Below are 18,811 nucleotides of genomic sequence, written 5' to 3' on the forward strand. Positions count from 1 at the left end.
AAATAAAATTGTTTAAGCTGTAAAGATATTTTACTTCACTTAAATCTATAGCTAACACATTTATCTAATGGTAGGTAAAAGATAATCGATCCAAGACTAACCAAGCTTTAATTACAGTGGCCAACATTTCCAGGCTCTTGGCAAAGTCGGGGTCTAGATTTGCACACCGGGCACGGTATATATAGTCCGACTACCTTATTTGGTCTTTCCCTGCTTAGTCAAAAGGAACTGGAAGCCAGGGACCAGAGACTGGGCACCAGCAGTAGCAGGAGTGGTCGGAGGCAATGAGAAACTATTCTATTACCAGAATTTCTAAGGGCAAAATGATTGGATTTTATACACGCCCTGAATGCGAAATCACAGTCTTTTTAAAAGATGGGATTAGCGGGCGGTTATCTCGCGCTGGGGGCGAGATCAGGTTCCTTTTGTTACGCAGAGTCTAAAGCTTCGCAATTTTAATTGGAGACTAGCGCCCACTTCCAGAATCTGTGAAAGAACTGCACTTAGTGCAAAGACCCTCGGGCGCTGAGAACGAAGAATGATGGGGATACAGCAAGGAAGTGCAAAGAGAGAGAAGTTTAACGGAAGAAGGTGGAAGGTTAGGAGAGTAAAGCCGAGGTGGGAAACCAGTATCTTGCTCCCCGCCAAATCCTGCAGCCAGTTCCCTCCAAAAGTTTTAAAGGATTCCCCAACCAAATATCAGCGTCCTGGAGGAAACCGAAAGTCCCAACTCCTCTCCACTTTGCTGCCAGTCGGAGGCAAAACGGTAGAGCACGTGGGGACAGGAAGTTGAGATGTACCGCTGACTAGGGGAAACCGCGACGTGACGTCAATTCCGGCCAAAACAAAGTGGCCGGGCAATTTCTAGCGAGCGCGCCATCAGAATTAACTTAGCAGGCGCCAAAGCTGATGCGCAGGCGACGTCATTACGTTAACGTAGGGCGCAGGAATATTTAAGTGAACCTGAGCCAGCGCGGAGTCGGAAAACTTCGGCGAACCTAAGAATGGCGGGTACGGGTTTGGTGGCCGGAGAGGCTGTGGTGGATGCGCTGCCGTATTTTGACCAAGGTTATGAAGCGCCTGGTGTGCGGGAAGCGGTAAGTTCGGGGTGTCTGTGTAACTGACTCAGCGCTCGCTGGCCCTTAGTGCTGGAAGAATCGCTTAACAATTTGCTGCCTCTACCCTGGCCTCTGTTCTCGTTCTTAGGCTGCGGCATTGGTGGAGGAGGAAACACGCAGATACCGACCTACCAAGAACTACCTGAGCTACCTGACAGCCCCGGATTATTCCGCTTTTGAAGTAAGTGTGATGTTTTGAGCCTAGCGTATGAACCAGGATCCTGTGAATCCTTATTTTGGATCGAGAGGCTTCGCCACGTAGAAGTGAATTTTAAATTCCAGCTTTAACTGTTACTTGCTTAGCTACTACTTACCTTGTTGTATAGGTATTGTCAGTCAGTTGAAAATAGCTACACAGATAAGCCTTCCCCGGGGTTCTTATTCTGAGAACCACGGAAGGACTTTCTGGGGCTCCGCGAACTGACCTAACTGCAAAATTTAGTGTTACGTTTTTCCGAGATAGGTTTATTGCGTAAATTCTCAAAGGGATCCTCTTCTCTCTAATTAAGGACTACTGTAAAACAAGTGATCTAGGGTTTTTTAATATATTTACAAAAGCCTAATTACCTAAGCCTCTGAGAACCACTGGAGGGCGGCCTTTGTATCAAAAGTCTTAAAATATTTACTGGGTGGACGTGAATGACTGTAGAGATAAATCATATCTAAGTGAACCATATCAAACCATTTAGCTATTTAGCCCAGAAGTGCACCCAAAATACTATTTAGGGTCTAATTAGCTGAATGAAATGTAAAATATCATTTCTAAGTTAATGGATTCTGTTAGGCATTTTAGTACATACATGTTCCGTTTTTTCCCCCATTACAGTTAACCATTTATTTATGAAAGAATTCTGTTATTAAAACGCAGGATTTCCTATTGAAGTAACAGGAAAAAAAATATTGGTTAAGTTTTAAGTAGGAGAGAGATGTTCCTATGGCATGCTGTTTTCCCATGCTTTTTGTAAATGATGTTGCCCAAGTATAGATGTCATCACATTAAGAACTAAGGACAGTAATGGGTACTTATTAGCTTGATTTCTGAAAGTTTTAGATAACTGCATTCAGTCACAAACTTTTAAATACTTGAGCCAGTTTTCTTTTTACCTCTTTTAGATACAACCTGTGTTTTCTGTCTTTATAATTAGTATACTGATTAGTTAACGCTTTCTAATAGTAGAAGCTAATAGTGTACTGGGTTCACTGTCTCAGTCCTAAAAACAGCTCTGTGAACTATATAACTGTATGTTTATTATCCCAATTTTTTAGATGGGAAAACTGCAGGTTAGGCTAACTAATTTGCCCAAGACCTTAAGCACTCCTCAAACTGCCTTTGAACTGCTCTTTCATTAATTCATTTAACAACTATTTCTGAAAATCGATTCTATTCGAGTTATTGGGGAACAGGAGTTTAAATTCTAGAGTGTGGAGACAGATAAATCAGAAAATATCAGATTATTGATAAAGCTATACAGAGAATTAAAGTAATGATGTGATACAGAGTGACTGGGTGACTGCTTTAGATAGGATGGCTGAGGAAGGCCTGTCTAAGCTGAGAATGAGAATGCTCTATGAGCAGGGATCTTTTTTGTCTTCTTCAGCACTGTATTTTCATCACCTGAAACAGTGTTTGGCACACGATAGGACCCCAGATATTTATCACTGAATGTATGAAGAGTGCCTAAGGCAGTTTAATGAATGCTTAATGTGTGCAATTCATGCCTGGAGTTCTTCTTATGACTTAGCCCTGTGAGAACTGGCTCATTCGTTGAAGAGAGTTTAGTTAAAATTCCAGATCTGTCACTTACTAGCCATGTGATGTTACGTGGCGGAAGATTGGCTTGTACTATATTTTTGTAGTTTCTGTCTTACCTAATTGTTAGTTTTTACTCTGTCACTGTACATAGCCTTCTAGCTAGAATGCCTTAGTTTCTGCAGGAAACTAAGTAACCACATTTTCTTAGAGTTGTGTGAAACTCAGCAATAGTCCAAAAAAAAGTCTTTCTCCAATGAAGACATGCTTAATGCACAATTTTTAAGCAAGGAATGTGACCTCTGGAAGGTCTTTTTTGCCTACTCTTTAGTCTAAATGGAATAAGATGTTGACCAAAACACTGGACTTAAAGAGGTAGAGCTATACCACATTTTTTTAAAAATAGTAAAATTGTTAGAGCAAACAGCAGAACCAGGTCCTTTTGTCCCTTCCCCTGTTACTCCTTTGCAAAGAGTAAAGTGAAAAGAGCAGCCAGGATCAAAAAGAAAGTATAGGTTTAGGCTCATAGCGCTAAAGCAAACTATTTTATGTCCCACGTCCTCTTCTCTCTTCCCATGCCCCCAGTGAATACTTAGATCCATAGTTCTCAACACTGGCTTGACTTTACAATCAACTGGTGAGTTAAAAGCAAAAGTTATAATCACGTCCTATAGCGGGGGAGAGGAGTGATAATGTGAATTGTATTGGAATTGTTTTCGAAACTCCCATTTGATTCTAAATGTGTGCTGGACTGAGAACCACTGATTTAGGATTAATCCTTTTCTCTGAGGGCCCCTTTACATATGAAGTGTGTGTGTGCCTGTGCACTTCTCCAGATTCTAGAGAGCACTGACTGCAGAGAAGACTTGGGGGGAAGGGAAATGATCCGTTAATAATGGATAGTAATACAGTTTGTTGATATGATTTTGGAAATAATTGTTTCTTCAATTTACACATCAGACCGACATAATGAGAAATGAATTTGAAAGATTGGCTGCTCGACAACCAATTGAATTGCTCAGTATGAAACGGTAAGTCCTATTTCTGGGTTCAGCTGGCCTCAAATCATTGTTTAATTTTAATTTATTAGTAAAACTGCTGTAGCCATGTTAAAATAAATGTGGAAGAGAAAAAATTCTTGTCTGTTTTTATGCATTTATGTTTTTTCATGTAATAGTTATAATAGTGGTTCATATAATCTTGTGTTAATGTTCAAAAATATTCTTTGCACCATTATTTAAAAATGCAAACTATTTTAAAATCCGATAACAGGGGAATGGTAAATTGTAACTAAGTTCATGTTTAAGAATTCCCGAGGAAAGGTTCCTGGTTAGACATGTAGTGCTTCGCTCTTACACAGGCAACATTAGTAAACTCAGAGTACCTGCATAGTTTGACTTTGGTTCTACTGTCTCCCTTCCCATACCACTTTACTACAAAACTGTTTCAGGAAAAAAACCAAAACACCCTTTTGTTACTTTCACTAAATTGGAGAATTGGGTTGCTTAACATCTGAGGTCCCCTTCAGCTCTAAGAAAACTATGAAATTATGAGAACCAGTAACTAATCTGGCAGAGCAGAGAGGGCCACATGAACAATAGGGTTATCCTTTCAGCATATGTACAGATTAAAAGAGGGATTTGAGTCTATAGAACCAAAGGACCAGATTTTTTCTTTTCTTGTGCTCCATTTCCTATCTGGCTTGAATGATAAAGGCAGGAAAACTCCTAGGACTCCTCAGTTCTGTTTCCAGGTGCTTCTGCTCTAAAGATTTTCGTGATAGTAACTCCTTCATAACAGTATATTTTGAACCCATAAGTAGGTCATGATCCTTTAAGCAGTAGATTGTGAAGTAAGTTTAGTAAGACACCACAGCACTTTTTTAAGGAAGTAGGATAGAAAATATCAGAATGCATTGCATGTAAAGGTAAGTTTTGTTTTGTGAAACTTCTGTTCAGCTGTGTGTATTTGTGGACTGGATCACAGTGTAAAATATTTCTTACTGTGGGTTATGATTAGAAGTTCCCAAAATGCTGCATTCATGATGCATGTGTAAGCTTGTTTTTTTTTTAAACAAAATGGTTTATCACTTCTTAATCCCAGTTGCATATCCCTCAATTTTTCATAGGAATGATTTGGAGTTTTTACAATACCTAGTAAAAATAACAAAATGGAAATTAGAAGTTAGTTTGTAGTAACTCAGTAGTGAGCTGAGATTTATGAAGAGTGTATGTTGCTGGCTGTGTTGGCAGTGTTGAAGGACTGGGTATTATGAAGACAGAAAAGGCTGAATTCAAAATGTAAAACTTATTATACCCCTTTGCCATTTTTTCTCTAGAGGGGTGTAGGTACGTGGGTGGGATGGTGGATGGATGTAGGTGCATATTTTTTTCTATCCTTTTTTCCCTTAATGTATTATAAACATCTTAATGTTTTAACTATTCTTTAATAACATTTAATAGCTAATATAACAGTACGTTATATGAATGCACAGTGTAGCTTATTGAATTGTTCATTAAAGTGAGCAATTTTTTGTTACTGTGTATAATGATGCTAAATCTTATTTGTAAATTGGTTGTTTCTTAGGATAAATAGATTTCTTATTATTGCAAGGTCTGCATCTTATCTTCAGTCTTCTGTAGTTTTTACAGTGTGCATAGACCCATTAGGCATTCTGTTGGGAGGAGAAAGAAAGATTTGGAGGAATATGTGGTTTTATTTCATTGTTGTTTAATTTCAGATATGAACTTCCAGCCCCTTCCTCGGGTCAGAAAAATGACATTACTGCGTGGCAAGAATGCGTAAACAATTCTATGGCCCAGTTAGAGCATCAAGCGGTTCGAATTGAGAATCTGGAACTAATGTCACAGCATGGATGCAATGCCTGGAAAGTGTATAATGAGTAAGAAGCCTTTTTTGTTTCCTTTAAACCCATGCCACCTTTAGTCTTGTTGTTTTTTTTTTTTAACATCTTTATTGGAGTATAATTGCTTTACAATGGTATGTTAGTTTCTGCTTTATAACAAAGTGAATCAGTTATACATATACATATGTTCCCATATCTCTTCCCTCTTGCGTCTCCCTCCCTCCCACCCTCCCTGTCCCACCCATCTAGGCGGTCACAAAGCACGGAGCTGATCTCCCTGTGCTGTGCAGCTGCTTCCCATTAGCTATCTATTTTACGTTTGGTAGTGTATATATGTCCATGCCACTCTCTCACTTTATCACAGCTTACCCTTCCCCCTCCCCATATCCTCAAGTCCATTCTCTAGTAGGTCTGTGTCTTTGTTCCTGTCTTACCCCTAGGTCCTTCATGACCTTTTGTTTTTTTCTTAGATTCCATATATATGTGTTAACATACGGTATTTGTTTTTCTCTTTCTGACTTACTTCACTCTGTATGACAGACTCTGCATCCATCCACCTCACTACAAATAACTCAGTTTCGTTTCTTTTTATGGCTGAGTAATATTCCATTGTATATATGTGCCACATCTTCTTTATCCATTCATCCAATGATGGACACTTAGGTTGCTTCCATCTCCTGGCTATTGTAAATAGAGCTGCAGTGAACATTTTGGCACATGACTCTTTTTGAATTATGGTTTTCTCTGGGTATATGCCCAGTAGTGGGTCACATGTGCTGCTTAAAATTCAGGGCAAAGCATCTTGGGTGTTTTTAAACTAGGTTGATCCTTGGGACCCACAGTCTCATCATGTCTCGCACAGAGGACGGCAGAGGGTACAGGTGGTGGCTTGGCCGGTTGGCGATCTCCCAACAGCTGGATCTCCAGCAGTGTGAAGCTTTTGTTTGGGTTTTCCCACTCCTTTTAGTTTTGCTTAATTTTTTGTTTTCCTTTCCCCCCCCTTTTTTTTAAAAATTTAAACAATTAAGACTTCAGAAGAACAGGAAGCTATGCTGTGGACAGGCACCAATTTCTTTAAAGAAACTCAATATGGACAAAGCATATGTATAAATTTCATTTTTATAAGGGGTTAGGGAGCTATTTTGTTTTTGTCCTTTATTTTTCCTGTCTTCTTTCTTTTACCCATCTCTTAGTTCTGCTTATAACACCTCACTTCCCTAGAGAAGGCCTGCCCCTCCATGGAGAATTTGGGGATTTCTTCTGGAATGGGGGGCATGAAGCCAGAAGGAGGCCTCTGTGCTGCCTCCCCACCAGGTGCAGGAACTGCTGGACTCCCTGGTGGCCTGCTCCAGGCTGGCCCTTGGGCCTTGGAGATGATAGCGGCCAAGAACCACCTGAAAGGGGAGGACCAGGGCTTGGCCAGGAGAACTCGAGAAAGAAGATCTGTATTTTGGGTTTGTCCTCTTTAAGCAGTTGGAAGCCCAGGGCCACACCAGGACTTAAGAGGGAATCCATTCCTTCTTCTGCCCTTTAAAACCAGGAGTTCTGAGGGGGGAGGGACAGAGGGTGATCATCTCATACTGCCTGGCGTTTGAACGGCCAGCCCACCCCAGCTCTACAAGCCTACCTTTCTGTTAGTGATCTTCCTCCCAGAGGATGATTCCCAGAAAAAACTGTGTGCCAAACCTCTGCCTGGGACACAGCTGGGTCTTCGGCAGGCATCTGTCACTCCTGTGAGCTCAGCACCCATCACCTCCTGCATCATCGTCTTCCCAGATGTACCCGCCAGATGTCCAGGTTGTCAGACACCGCCTGAGTCCCCAAGACCCAGTTGTGACCATTGCCATAGGAACAGGGTGTCCTGAACCGGCTGCCACTGTCATCTCCTCACAGTGAGGGGTGTGCCCTGTGTGCCGGCCCCATGGTGTCACATATAGTGACAGTGTCGACCATCATCTCCCTCACTGCAGGGACTTACTGTTAGGGGCTACCCTCAGTGTAAATGTGTCTGATGGGAAAGGATGGACCTGGCTGACGGGGTGGACCATGGCCATTAGGTGCCTGTGGGCTTGTTGGCTGTGACCCTGTGATCCCACCTCCATTGTCTGTCTGTAGCCTTTCTTCCGCTCTCCAACGACTCTTGCAACCTCCCTACTCCTGGGCTTCTGAAGTGGGGTGTCCGCTCCCCTTGCCAGGAGAAGGAGAGCTGTCCCTGTTGCCCCTCACCTGGCTTCTAACCCCATTACAGCAAAGCAAGGAAGGGAAAAGGAATTCTTCTTTTGTGTTTAGTTGTTTTTGTTTGTTTTCTCTAAACCAGCATAGGATGGATAGGGGACATGTTGGAGGGCATTTAAGTTGGTATGTGACCAAGGAGGGCTTCCCCCCAGAGCCGCAGCCCTTCGGCCCTGGGAGTTTAGGAGAGACCAGCACAGCATCAGCCCAGACTTGCAAACTCAGCAATGTGTTTGCTCACATTCTTTCCACCTTTTCTCAAGTCCTCTTCCTTTTCCTGGGCAGATGGCTAGCTGTGCTTAGCAGGATCCAGCAGGGCAGCAGGAGGTGACCAGGCCCCTCCCTCCCCTCCCTCAGCTGAAATTCTTTGTCATCATCTGTCTCTTGTCTCTTCCCTCTGACTTCTCAGACAACCTAGAGTCTACTCTGAGCTGCAGCTGGGAGAGCACATCCCCTAACTGCAGTGTGCACCCCTTCTCTGCCCCACCTCCCCGCCTTCCCTCAGGGCAGCTGTCTGTCTGTCCATGAACACGTGGGAAAAACAGTCCCCGGACTTGGCACCCTCACCTTTCCCTGGCCACAGCCCACACTCTGAAGTCCTAGTGACGGTTCAAGCCTAACAGGTTATTTACCTTTTGCTTATCCTTCCCTTCTGCCCTCCCCAGGTCTCTTAGCTCTGACTAAGGTCTTGGAACTGTAGGTCACAGGTGGCTATACCTTTCGGGTGAGGTGGGCAGCCTCCACGTACCCTTGTCTTGCAGGACTCCTAGCCCGTCCTTGCTTGGTGGCAGGACCTCCTTCCCTAGCTCCTGAGGCCCAGCTTGTTAGCCTCAAGTGCCTGTCTCTCTTCTCCCTCCCCTGTTCTCCACTTCATCCACCTCGGACACCCAGCAGCCGGGTGGAAGTCAGCCCGAAGTCAAGGCTGGCTCTGCCCAGTCGGCGGACTAGCCTCAGTTAGGCCCAAGTAGCCATCCTCTCCCTTAGCCACTCTTCACCTCTTCCCACTGGAGTCAGCCTTGTCGTCTCTTCCTGCCTTTTACCTGGGTCTCGGGCCTGGCAGCCGCCCTGGGGAGCATCATCTCAGCGCCACCAATTTGTTAGTCCTGTCCAAGTTCTAGGAGTTTCCAACCGTTAAAATAGCAGTCAGTTATTCTTGTCTCCTGGGATCTGTGAAAAGGATAGCCTTTGGAGGGAGGATCTGGGCCTCAGCCCTACAGATCTGAGCTCCGTTCCCCCTCAGTGAGAGAAATCAGCAAGACAGATCATAGTGCCTTATTCCATTGCCCTCCCTGCCCGACTGCCTGGCTCAGTTGACAGTACAAGGCTTCTTTCTCCCTCTCGGTGTTCATCTGCCACTTAAACTCTCACCTCCCGCCCACAGATAGCCTCGTGGGAGGATGAATGCCCCGTCTTTGCCCCATCCTTTCCTAAGAGCTGCAGCCAGGCACGTGACCCCCAGCCACCACAGGGCGCTCACTAGCAGCTTCTGCTGAGGCCAGGGCTGTGCTGCAGACAGGTTCACTCTCGGCCACCTCCTCCCCAGCAGGTCCCGCCTCTTACCTCCAGCCGGGAGGATGCAGTCTTTTCCTTGGAGACCAGCTCCATCTGACCCCCTCCTGGGCACCGGGACTAGGGTTGCAGGCCTTAGCACCCTCTCATCCCAGAGGCACTGGGACAAGAGAATGGAATTCTTTCCTCTCACCCACATGTGGTTCGTGCCCCCATGGCTGCCTTTCTGAGGGAGTGTATTAAATGTTTACTTAAGAAATACCGTGTTTACAGCTGGAGGAGAAACGTGCCCCATGCTGGGTGGAGATTTGACTCTCTGGATGGTGCCTGGCTCCTTTATGGCACTGCCACTGGTGACCCCAGAGCAAATGAAGGCAGGGGACCGGGGCACAGACCCTGCACCCCCTCTTCCCCGACCCTGCAGTGCTAAGACCACTCACCAGTCTTGTTTTTTTAATGTGGGAAGTAGAGTAGAAGTGGGATAAAAATAGTATAGCTGGACTTTCACTTGGGGTCATGTCCTAGAACTACAACCCATATGAAAGGCTTTGAGACCCATCTCAAAGTTTAAGGGAATATAAACCTAACACATTTGTTGTGTAATATTGCAATAATGAGTTCTGAGGTCTGATTTACAAATCACAGCTTGGTAGAATGTAATCCTTAACGTGGGGGGTTGCTTATACAGTTAGCTCTCATTATTGCATGTTGTGCTTTATAAAGTGGCCTTGGATACTGAATTAACAAATACTAAACCATTTCTCCTGGGAGAAATATGTACATATGTATATATACACATCTCAGATAGATTATAATCTTAAATCCTTTAAAACAGCTCATCCTGGCAGATTCTGTATTTTCTTTATTTTATAAAAGAAAAGATAAAGTTCAGAAGTGTTAAGTAACTTGCCAGAGTTGGAAAGCAAACTCTATCCTTTGGTCATCCCTGCATGAGACCTGAAACAAGAAGGTGGCGTATCTCCTTGTTCCAATGCAGCTGGAAATGTGCATGCCCAGCAACTAAAATTTTTTCTGCTCTGAGCATGTCCATGAATGATCACAAAACACTGCAGGTATTGATTTTGGGGTTACACATAAATTTGAGTGAGTAGGCAAATTCACATATACAGAATCTGCAAATGATGAGAATTGACTGTAAGTAGAGAATTAACACCAGAAACAAAAGTGCCACTAGTTCCTGTTTCTGTTCCATATAACTAGCTTTAGCTTTAGGTTTTGTTATCTATTTAGGGTTCAGTTTCCAACTTGTAAAACTCAGTGGTTAGATGATCTCCATGGCTCCTTTGAGCCCTAAAATCCTGAGTCTCTTTTAAGGAGAAAAGGCCATTGAACTACACAACTGTGCATAAAACTATTTGTTAGATTCCTGAAACAGTAAAGCAAAAATCACAAAATAATAAACACCTTTTCTCAAGTTTTCAGAATCATGTTTAAATGTCTATTGGCCACATAAGGATCTTTGGGCAAAATCCAGAATTAAAGAAACTGCAGAACAAACAATTCAGTTTCTACTGTGAATATGTTGCAAGGAGAATAAAGGGAAAATGGGGTTGGGATGATTAAGAAATTTGAGAACAAATCAGTCCCCAAAATGTGTATTTCACAAAGTGGAAAAATGTGATCTTTGTCCTCAGGAAGCTTTATCTAGTTGAGGAGGCAAGATATTCTAGGCCAATAACTAGTAGTTCATTTTTGGCAGTATGGGGGCAAGTGCTGCATTGTGTGTTGTGGTCCATAAACTACAGAGATCCAAAGAAAGGGACGTTAAGGATTAGGACCATTATAAAAGAGTGAGATTAGGGAATGGGGGTGGGGGTTATTAAAGTATAGTTGATTTTTGTGTTAGTTTGAGGTATACAGCATAGTGATTTAGTATTTTTGCAGATTATACTGTAGGTTATTACAAGATAACGGGTATAATTCCCTGTGCTATACAGTATATCTTTGTTGCTTATCTATTTTATATATAGTAGTTTGTATCTGTTAATCCCATACCCGTAATTTGTCCCTACTCCCCTTCTCTCTCACCTTTGCTAACCACAAGTTTGTTTTCTATATCTGTGAGTCTGTTTTGTTTTGCATGAATTTTCATTTGTATTATTTTTTAGATTCCGCATATAAGTGACATCGTACAATATTTGTCTCTGTCCAATTTGTTTATGTCACTAAGCATAATGTTCTCTAGGGCCATCCACATTGCTGCATATGGCAGTATTTCTTTTTTATGACTGAGTAATATTCCATTGTATATGTATATATATGCACCATATCTTAATACAGTCATCTGTTGATGGACATTCGGGTTGCTTCCATGTGTTGGCTATTGTAAATAGTGCTGCTGTGAACATTGGGGTGCGTGTATCTTTTCGGATTAGATTTTTCATTTTTTCCGGATATATACCCAGGAGTGGAATTGCTGTATCATGTGGTAGTTCTATTTTTAGTTTTTTTTTTTTTTTTTAGGACCCTCCATACTATTTTCCATAGTAGCTGCACCAATTTACATTCCCACCAACAGTGTACAGGGGTTCCAGAAAAGGGTGAGATTTGGATGTTTAGAGGAGAGCGAGAACATTCCAGGAATGGAGGAGAACATAGGTGAGGGGATGGGGGGTGGGGAGGAGGCATTAAATTGAAGAGAGCATTGCTTTCATCTTGCTTAGAAACCTTTAATAATTTTCCCTTACCTACAAGGTAAGGTCCAGGCTATTTAACATGATATTCAAAGCAAAAGGCTATACCTCAGTTGTAGACTTTCACTCCAGCCAAACTAGTCCTCTCCTTGGTGATTATCATAAACTCTGCCTCCGAACCTTTACTCAGGCCTTATCTCCACCTGGAATACCTTTAACTATTCTACCCAAATTCGACTTATTGAAGGCCCAGCTTTAATCTGTTTCCTTTTCTTCCCTGATTAAAATTCTGCCTCTGGTACTCTCTCTCTCTTCTGAGTAACTACACAAATTATTATGCACATCACTTGTTGTACACTTAATTACATAACACTTTATAGTGTTGGTCATTCTCCTGCACATATTTTATCTCCTCCAAACCCAATGGATGCTTCTCCAGAGGAGCTGTACTATATTTTCTTTCTCCGTGACAGGATTTGAGGGTGTCAAATATGCTAGGCAGAAAGCTTTTAGCTCTAAGTAGGTCTTGGTGCCGAACTGCTTTAAAAAAAATAGTATTTCATTAATAAGGAGAGAATTCTGTACTTGAAACTGAAGGGAAACCTTCAGGGTCAGCCCCTAATTTTACAAATAAACAGACTTAGCCCAAGTGATGTCAGGTGACTCGTCAAAGGAAACATAGCTATTTAGGGCAGAGCTGGGACTAGAAGCCAAGTCTTCTGACTCCCATGATGCAGTGTGATCAGTTTCAGCATTCAGAGTACTTGAGGAGAGACCTGTGTACTTAAGAGGGAGGCTGGAAGAAGGGAGAAGACCACAAACTGGGCTTTCAGGAAGAGGTGGTTCAAAAGAAAGCTCCCTATTAATGGTTGGAGGTCAGGAATAGAGTACTAAGCTTTATTGTCCTCATCATGGAATGAGTGTCAAAGTCAGGGAAATTGGGATGAGCTAAAGGAAAGCTGGAGAGGCACCACTTTTTGAAGACCGAATCTCTAGAGAATTGGAGTTAGTTATAGGAAATCAGTCAGTGGAGATAGGAGAATAACTCAGAAGGGCAGCAGGAAATTTGAGTCACAAAAGCCGGGAAACAATACTGGATCTAGAGCAAGAGCATAGTAGGGCCAATGTGGTTGAAATGGACTCTACTGCCTTAAGAGGAAATTGATATGGTATGTAAATTATATCTCAGTAAAGCTGTTATTTAGGAAAAGATAGATTTTGAACTTTACCCTTGAATCACTTCTCTAATGATAGTAATCACATGGAACTCTGTATGGCTCAACTTCTCCCCTCTGCTCATTAGAGCTGATTTGGACTGGAATCTGAATCTGTAGCCTTCCACAACAGTTTTTTTCTTCTCTCTAGCTAGCAGTAGACGGGAGAGTGACAAGATAAATGTAGGTAAAGGAATAAAGAGATAAAAGGGAGTGTAAATGAGTGCACTCATCAGATACTTCCCATCTTGTCTATGAAAAGACAGTAACAGTTTAAGAAGTGATATAAGTACACAAAATCAGAATATCAGTAAATGGTTTGGGCTCAAGAGTTTAAAAGACCTGAAGTAGAATTCACCTCTGACACTTAACCATGTTACCTTGACCAAGTTGCTTTATCTTTCTTAGTGTCCTAACATGTGAAATAGGGATAATCATACCTACCTCAAAGAATTCTTATGAGAATTAAATTAGTTTTATAGAGTGTCTAACATGGTGTTTGGCACAGAGAGCTCAATTAATATTAACTATTTTTAGCAGAAAAACTTGACCTTGTATCAACTAGATAGTACATTTTAGTTGGTACTATGTGATTTTAATGTACATTAATCTGATTTTCTTTTTCTTTTTTAGAAATCTAGTTCATATGATTGAACATGCACAGAAAGAGCTCCAGAAGTTAAGGTAAATTGTTTTTCTTCTTATTTTATAATAAAGTTGAGGTGAATCTTAATAAATAGAATGAGAAGAAAAAGGAACCATTGGACTATAGTCATATGAGAGTAAATAATTGATGATCCACTGTGTCCAGTGTCTAGTGTTAGGTTTGCCCTACCTGAGTGGAGGAGAAATAGACCTGAGGTCTGAAAACATCTCTACCAGGTCATTTGCAGTTTGCAAGTCTGCAGACATTGAAAAGGTACTTTTAGAAGGGGAAAATTTGTAGAATAACATGTATAATCTGATTTATGTTAAAAACACAAGCAAACAAAACACCCTAATCTATACATGCACATACATATACAGGAAAGAATCTGGAAAGACACTCACCAAAAACTGAACAGAAGTTATCAGGGAGAAGGAGAAGCACATGGGAGGAGGGACTTTGGATTTTTATTCTGTCTGTGTGCATGCTTGTGTGTGTGTATTTAATTCTTCACCATGAGCATGTTTTATGAAATTTGTAATTGAAAAGTAATGAGAAGAAAGTTAAAAAAAAAGTAAGTTATTTCCTGGAATTAGTCTATGACTATATATGTGTATATATATACACATACATATATCTGTTCTTCTCAAAGGATTAAAAATGTATTAGTTATAGATTTTTCTGCTGATTTTAGTCTTATTTTAGAATGTAGGTGGGTTGTATAAATAATTTTTTTTACAGGAAACATATTCAAGACTTAAACTGGCAGCGAAAGAACATGCAGCTCACAGCTGGATCTAAATTAAGAGAAATGGAGTCAACGTGAGTATCCACAATCCCATCACCTTTTAAATTGCTTAGCACATTTTAAGATCAAGATTCAACAATATAATTCAAACAGTATTCAAATGGGGTGCCACAGGTGTCACAGAAATGCTGTTTTCTGAATCCCACTCTTCACCGCCTCTTCCTCTTTCTGAAGTATGGGCTCGGAAGGAAATGAGAGTTAGAAACAAAAACTGAACCACTGCTAATTTATTCTGATCTTAGAGCACCCTGTTTTCTGCCCAGTACTTCTGCTCTGAATAGGATTTTACCTATATTCTCCTTTTAAAAGGAAAAAAGTCTATTTTTTAACTCTTGCAGGAGGGAGATTCCATACTTTCTTGATAATTTTATGCGTCTCAGGGGTTTTTTCCCTTTATATATATATATATATATATATATATATATATATATATATATATATATATATTTTTTTTTTTTTTTTTTTTTTTTTTTTTCCCTGTACGCTGGCCTCTCACTGTTGTGGCCTCTCCCGTTGCGGAGCACAGACTCCGGACGCACAGGCTCACTGGCCATGGCTCACAGGCCTAGCCGCTCTGCGGCATGTGGGATCTTCCCGGACCGGGGCACGAACCTGTGTCCCCTGCATTGGCAGGCGGACTCTCAACCACTGCGCCACCAGGGAAGCCCCATATATATATTTTTTAATGTTGTTCTTCATGTATTCAAATAAGTTTGTACAAATCTCTGAATATAGTCATGATTTTTTTTATCATTTCTTTTCATTTTTGATTTGCTCTTTCCCTAACCTCCCTGCCTCCATCACCCACATCATTGTCCTTATTCCACCTTCCCCTCATCCTCTAAGTACCCTATGTTATCAGTCTATTATGCATCTTTCCACACTGTTCTTCAAACTAATATAATCTTCTACATGTACATGTGTGTTTCTTTTCATTTGTCCTAGAGATTTTTTTCTGGGGGAAGGGGAAGATTCCTTGAATCTATGGAATTTTATCTTAGCAGTTGTAGGAATTTCTTCATCATTTTTCTTTATTGCCTCTGCCCTATTTTCTCTCCTTTTTTGTTAATCCAATTAAATACCAACTTCACTCTTTCATATCTCTTCAGCTCTTTCTAATTTGTTCTTTTCTAAATTAAACTTTTTATTTTGAGATAATTGTAGGTTCACATGCAATTTTAAGAAGTAATACAGAGGTCCTATACGCCCTTTACTCACTTTCCCGCCTAATTACACCTCAGTTTTTGAAAATGTAAAGCTAAAAGTGAAGGTTAGTGTTTTGACCCTGGCTGAAAATATATATACTATAAAAATCTTATAAGGGAAAGTTCACATTAAGTAATTTCCCCCCCTTTATTCTTTTCTAGTTGGGTATCCCTGGTCAGTAAGAATTATGAGATTGAAAGGACTATTGTACAATTAGAAAATGAACTCTTTCAAATGAAGCAGCAACATGGAGAGGCAAACAAAGAAAACATACGGCAAGACTTCTGAAAAAGACTAATCTGGTGGGTAGAAAGGAAGGCATGTTGGGCATTCACAGAAGATCAAACATCTGAACTGTGAAAAACAACAGCATCTTACGGAAATCATCAGTGGTTAAATGTTTAGAAAGCATAGAATGTGGACTGTTATATTCTGTTTGTACATTTCAGCAAAATAAAAAATTTCAACATGGTGGCTTGTTTTGTTTTGTGTTTTTGCCATTTAAAAAAAGAACTTTAGACTTTCAAAATAAGTATGACTTTATAATAATGTTCGTAGAATTAATTTTGAGTCACCAGGATCATATTTTGTACCCAAGAGATCTTTATTGAAAGTTTTCAACATGTACAAGAAGTTGGAAACTTTTGATTTATAAGTATTTCAAATAAAGAGGTAGTTGGACTTACTTGGTGGTCCAGTAGTTAAGACTCCGTGCTTCCGATACAGGGAACACGGGTTCGATCCCTGGTTGGGGAAGTTTGCATGCTGCTCAGTGCGGCCAAAATAAAATGAAAGAGGTAGTTCTAAACGACTTCTTAATTACCAGACAAGACTAAAGAAATACAATGACTCCATATATGTCATCTGTGATGATGATCATCGTCATAAGTAACACATAAAGCTTAGTATGTGCTGAGCACTGTTCCAAGCACTTTAGGTAGATGAACTAAACTTACATGAATAGAAAAATAATTGGATCCTCACAAAAACCTATGGAATTACATACTGTTGTTCCCATACACAAACTGTAACAGGTGCTGATTAATTTGCCGAAGTTTTATTAGCTAGAAAGCATCATCCAAATTTTGAACCCAGTAGTCTAGCACCGTGATTATGCTCTTACCCTTCTACTCGTAAAGAATGAAAAAGTAAAAAGATTCCTGCCCAATCAGAAAAAAATATTTGTAATATATCAAATAAGTCATAGTCTTACTGTACAGAGAGACCTTTTACAAATCACTGAGAGGTGAACTCTCACCAGAAAAAAAAGATGTTTAACATTAAGAATACAAATTAAACCTAGAACTTTTTAAACCTATTATGTTGGTAATGGTCAGTGCCTTTTTTTTTTTTTGAGGTATAATTGACAATATTATGGGTCAGTGGTTTTGAAGGTACATGTATAGGAAAAACAGGTTACAGAATAATTTGTATAATGTAACCTCATTTACGGTTTTTTAAAAAATCATCTTAAAATTTCTGTGTATTGCACTCATACCTCCTCTATACAGTAAGTATGGAGTTTCATATGTGAGCTATCAAATATTTCATATTATTATAAGTTCATACCATCTATCAGTTCAGTTTTACTCATCTTTTGAATAGCAGTATTTATATAATTTATTGAATATTTTCATATGTTGCTCTTTTTAAAATAAAAATGATGGATATATGAGATATGCTGGAACTGGCAAATCTTTAGCCTCAGTCAGAAGCTCATTGGTCTTGAGCTGTTGACTGCTTAATTATGGAGGACAATAAATTAGAGAAACGTCTGAAGTACTTATGAAACGTCAAAAAAGGTATAGTGAAGAAGTTTAAAAATCTTTAAAGGTTTAGAATCGGTATCCAAAACACATCACAGTGAGGGGCTCCACACTTCCACTGCAGGGGGCCCAGGTTCGACCCCTGGTCGGGCAACTAAGATCCCCATAAGTTGTGCAGCACACAGCACACAGCATGGCCAAACAAAACAAAGTGCATCACAATGGTCTAAACCTAAACCCTGGGGAAAGTTCAGTGGCATGTTAAAACTGTTGAGGATAATGCTTGCTACATATTTCTTTATGACGAGTTGGGGGGAAAAGGAATTACATTTTAATTTCCTCTTAACAGATTTTTTAAAATTTAAGATGAGGTGATAATACACTTTGCAAAGTTAGCCACACTCAAGGGGAAAAACACTAGTGTGATTTAGGATTTTTCTATGTTCTAGCTTTCTGTAAACAACATCCTTCTCCCACCCTCCCCATTTTTCTAACTTTTCTAAATTTATTTAGGAATTTATATACAAAAGTGACTTTCTCTCATATGGGCAAATACCTGAAAGGTTATATACTAAGTATTTTTTTTTTAACATCTTTATTGGAGTATAATTGCTTTACAATGGTATGTTAGTTTCAGCTTCACAACAAAATGAATCAGTTATATATATACATATATTCCCATATCTCTTCCCGCTTGCGTCTCCCTCCCTCCCACCCTCCCTATCCCACCCCTCCAGGCGGTCACAAAGCACCGAGCTGATCTCCCTGTGCTATGCGGCTGCTTCCCACTAGCTAACTACCTTACTTTTGGTAGTGTATATATGTCCATGCCTCTTTATCGCTTTGTCACCGTTTACCCTTCCCCCTCCCCATAGCCTCAAGTCCATTCTCTAGTAAGTCTGTGTCTTTATTCCTGTTTCACCCCTAGGTTTTTCATGACATTTTTTTTTTAAATTCCATATATATGTGTTAGCATACGGTATTTGTCTCTCTCTTTCTGACTTACTTCACTCTGTATGACAGACTCTAGGTCTATCCACCT

The 18,811-nt window shown here is 40.5% G+C and overlaps 1 protein-coding gene across 1 annotated transcript; it reads left to right on the forward strand.

Moving 5' to 3' along the window:
• Nucleotides 1-826: 826 nt before the first annotated feature.
• Nucleotides 827-16,474, forward strand: BCAS2 (BCAS2 pre-mRNA processing factor). The gene is made up of 7 exons (XM_060142397.1): nucleotides 827-1,097; nucleotides 1,207-1,299; nucleotides 3,829-3,899; nucleotides 5,609-5,770; nucleotides 13,977-14,027; nucleotides 14,731-14,811; nucleotides 16,165-16,474. The coding sequence occupies exons 1-7, from the start codon at nucleotides 1,005-1,007 to the stop codon at nucleotides 16,289-16,291; spliced, it is 678 nt and encodes a 225-aa protein (XP_059998380.1). The 5' UTR covers nucleotides 827-1,004; the 3' UTR covers nucleotides 16,292-16,474.
• The last annotated feature ends 2,337 nt before the right edge of the window (nucleotides 16,475-18,811 follow it).

This window comes from Lagenorhynchus albirostris, chromosome 2, assembly GCF_949774975.1.
Source record: "Lagenorhynchus albirostris chromosome 2, mLagAlb1.1, whole genome shotgun sequence".
Taxonomy (NCBI): domain Eukaryota; kingdom Metazoa; phylum Chordata; class Mammalia; order Artiodactyla; family Delphinidae; genus Lagenorhynchus; species Lagenorhynchus albirostris.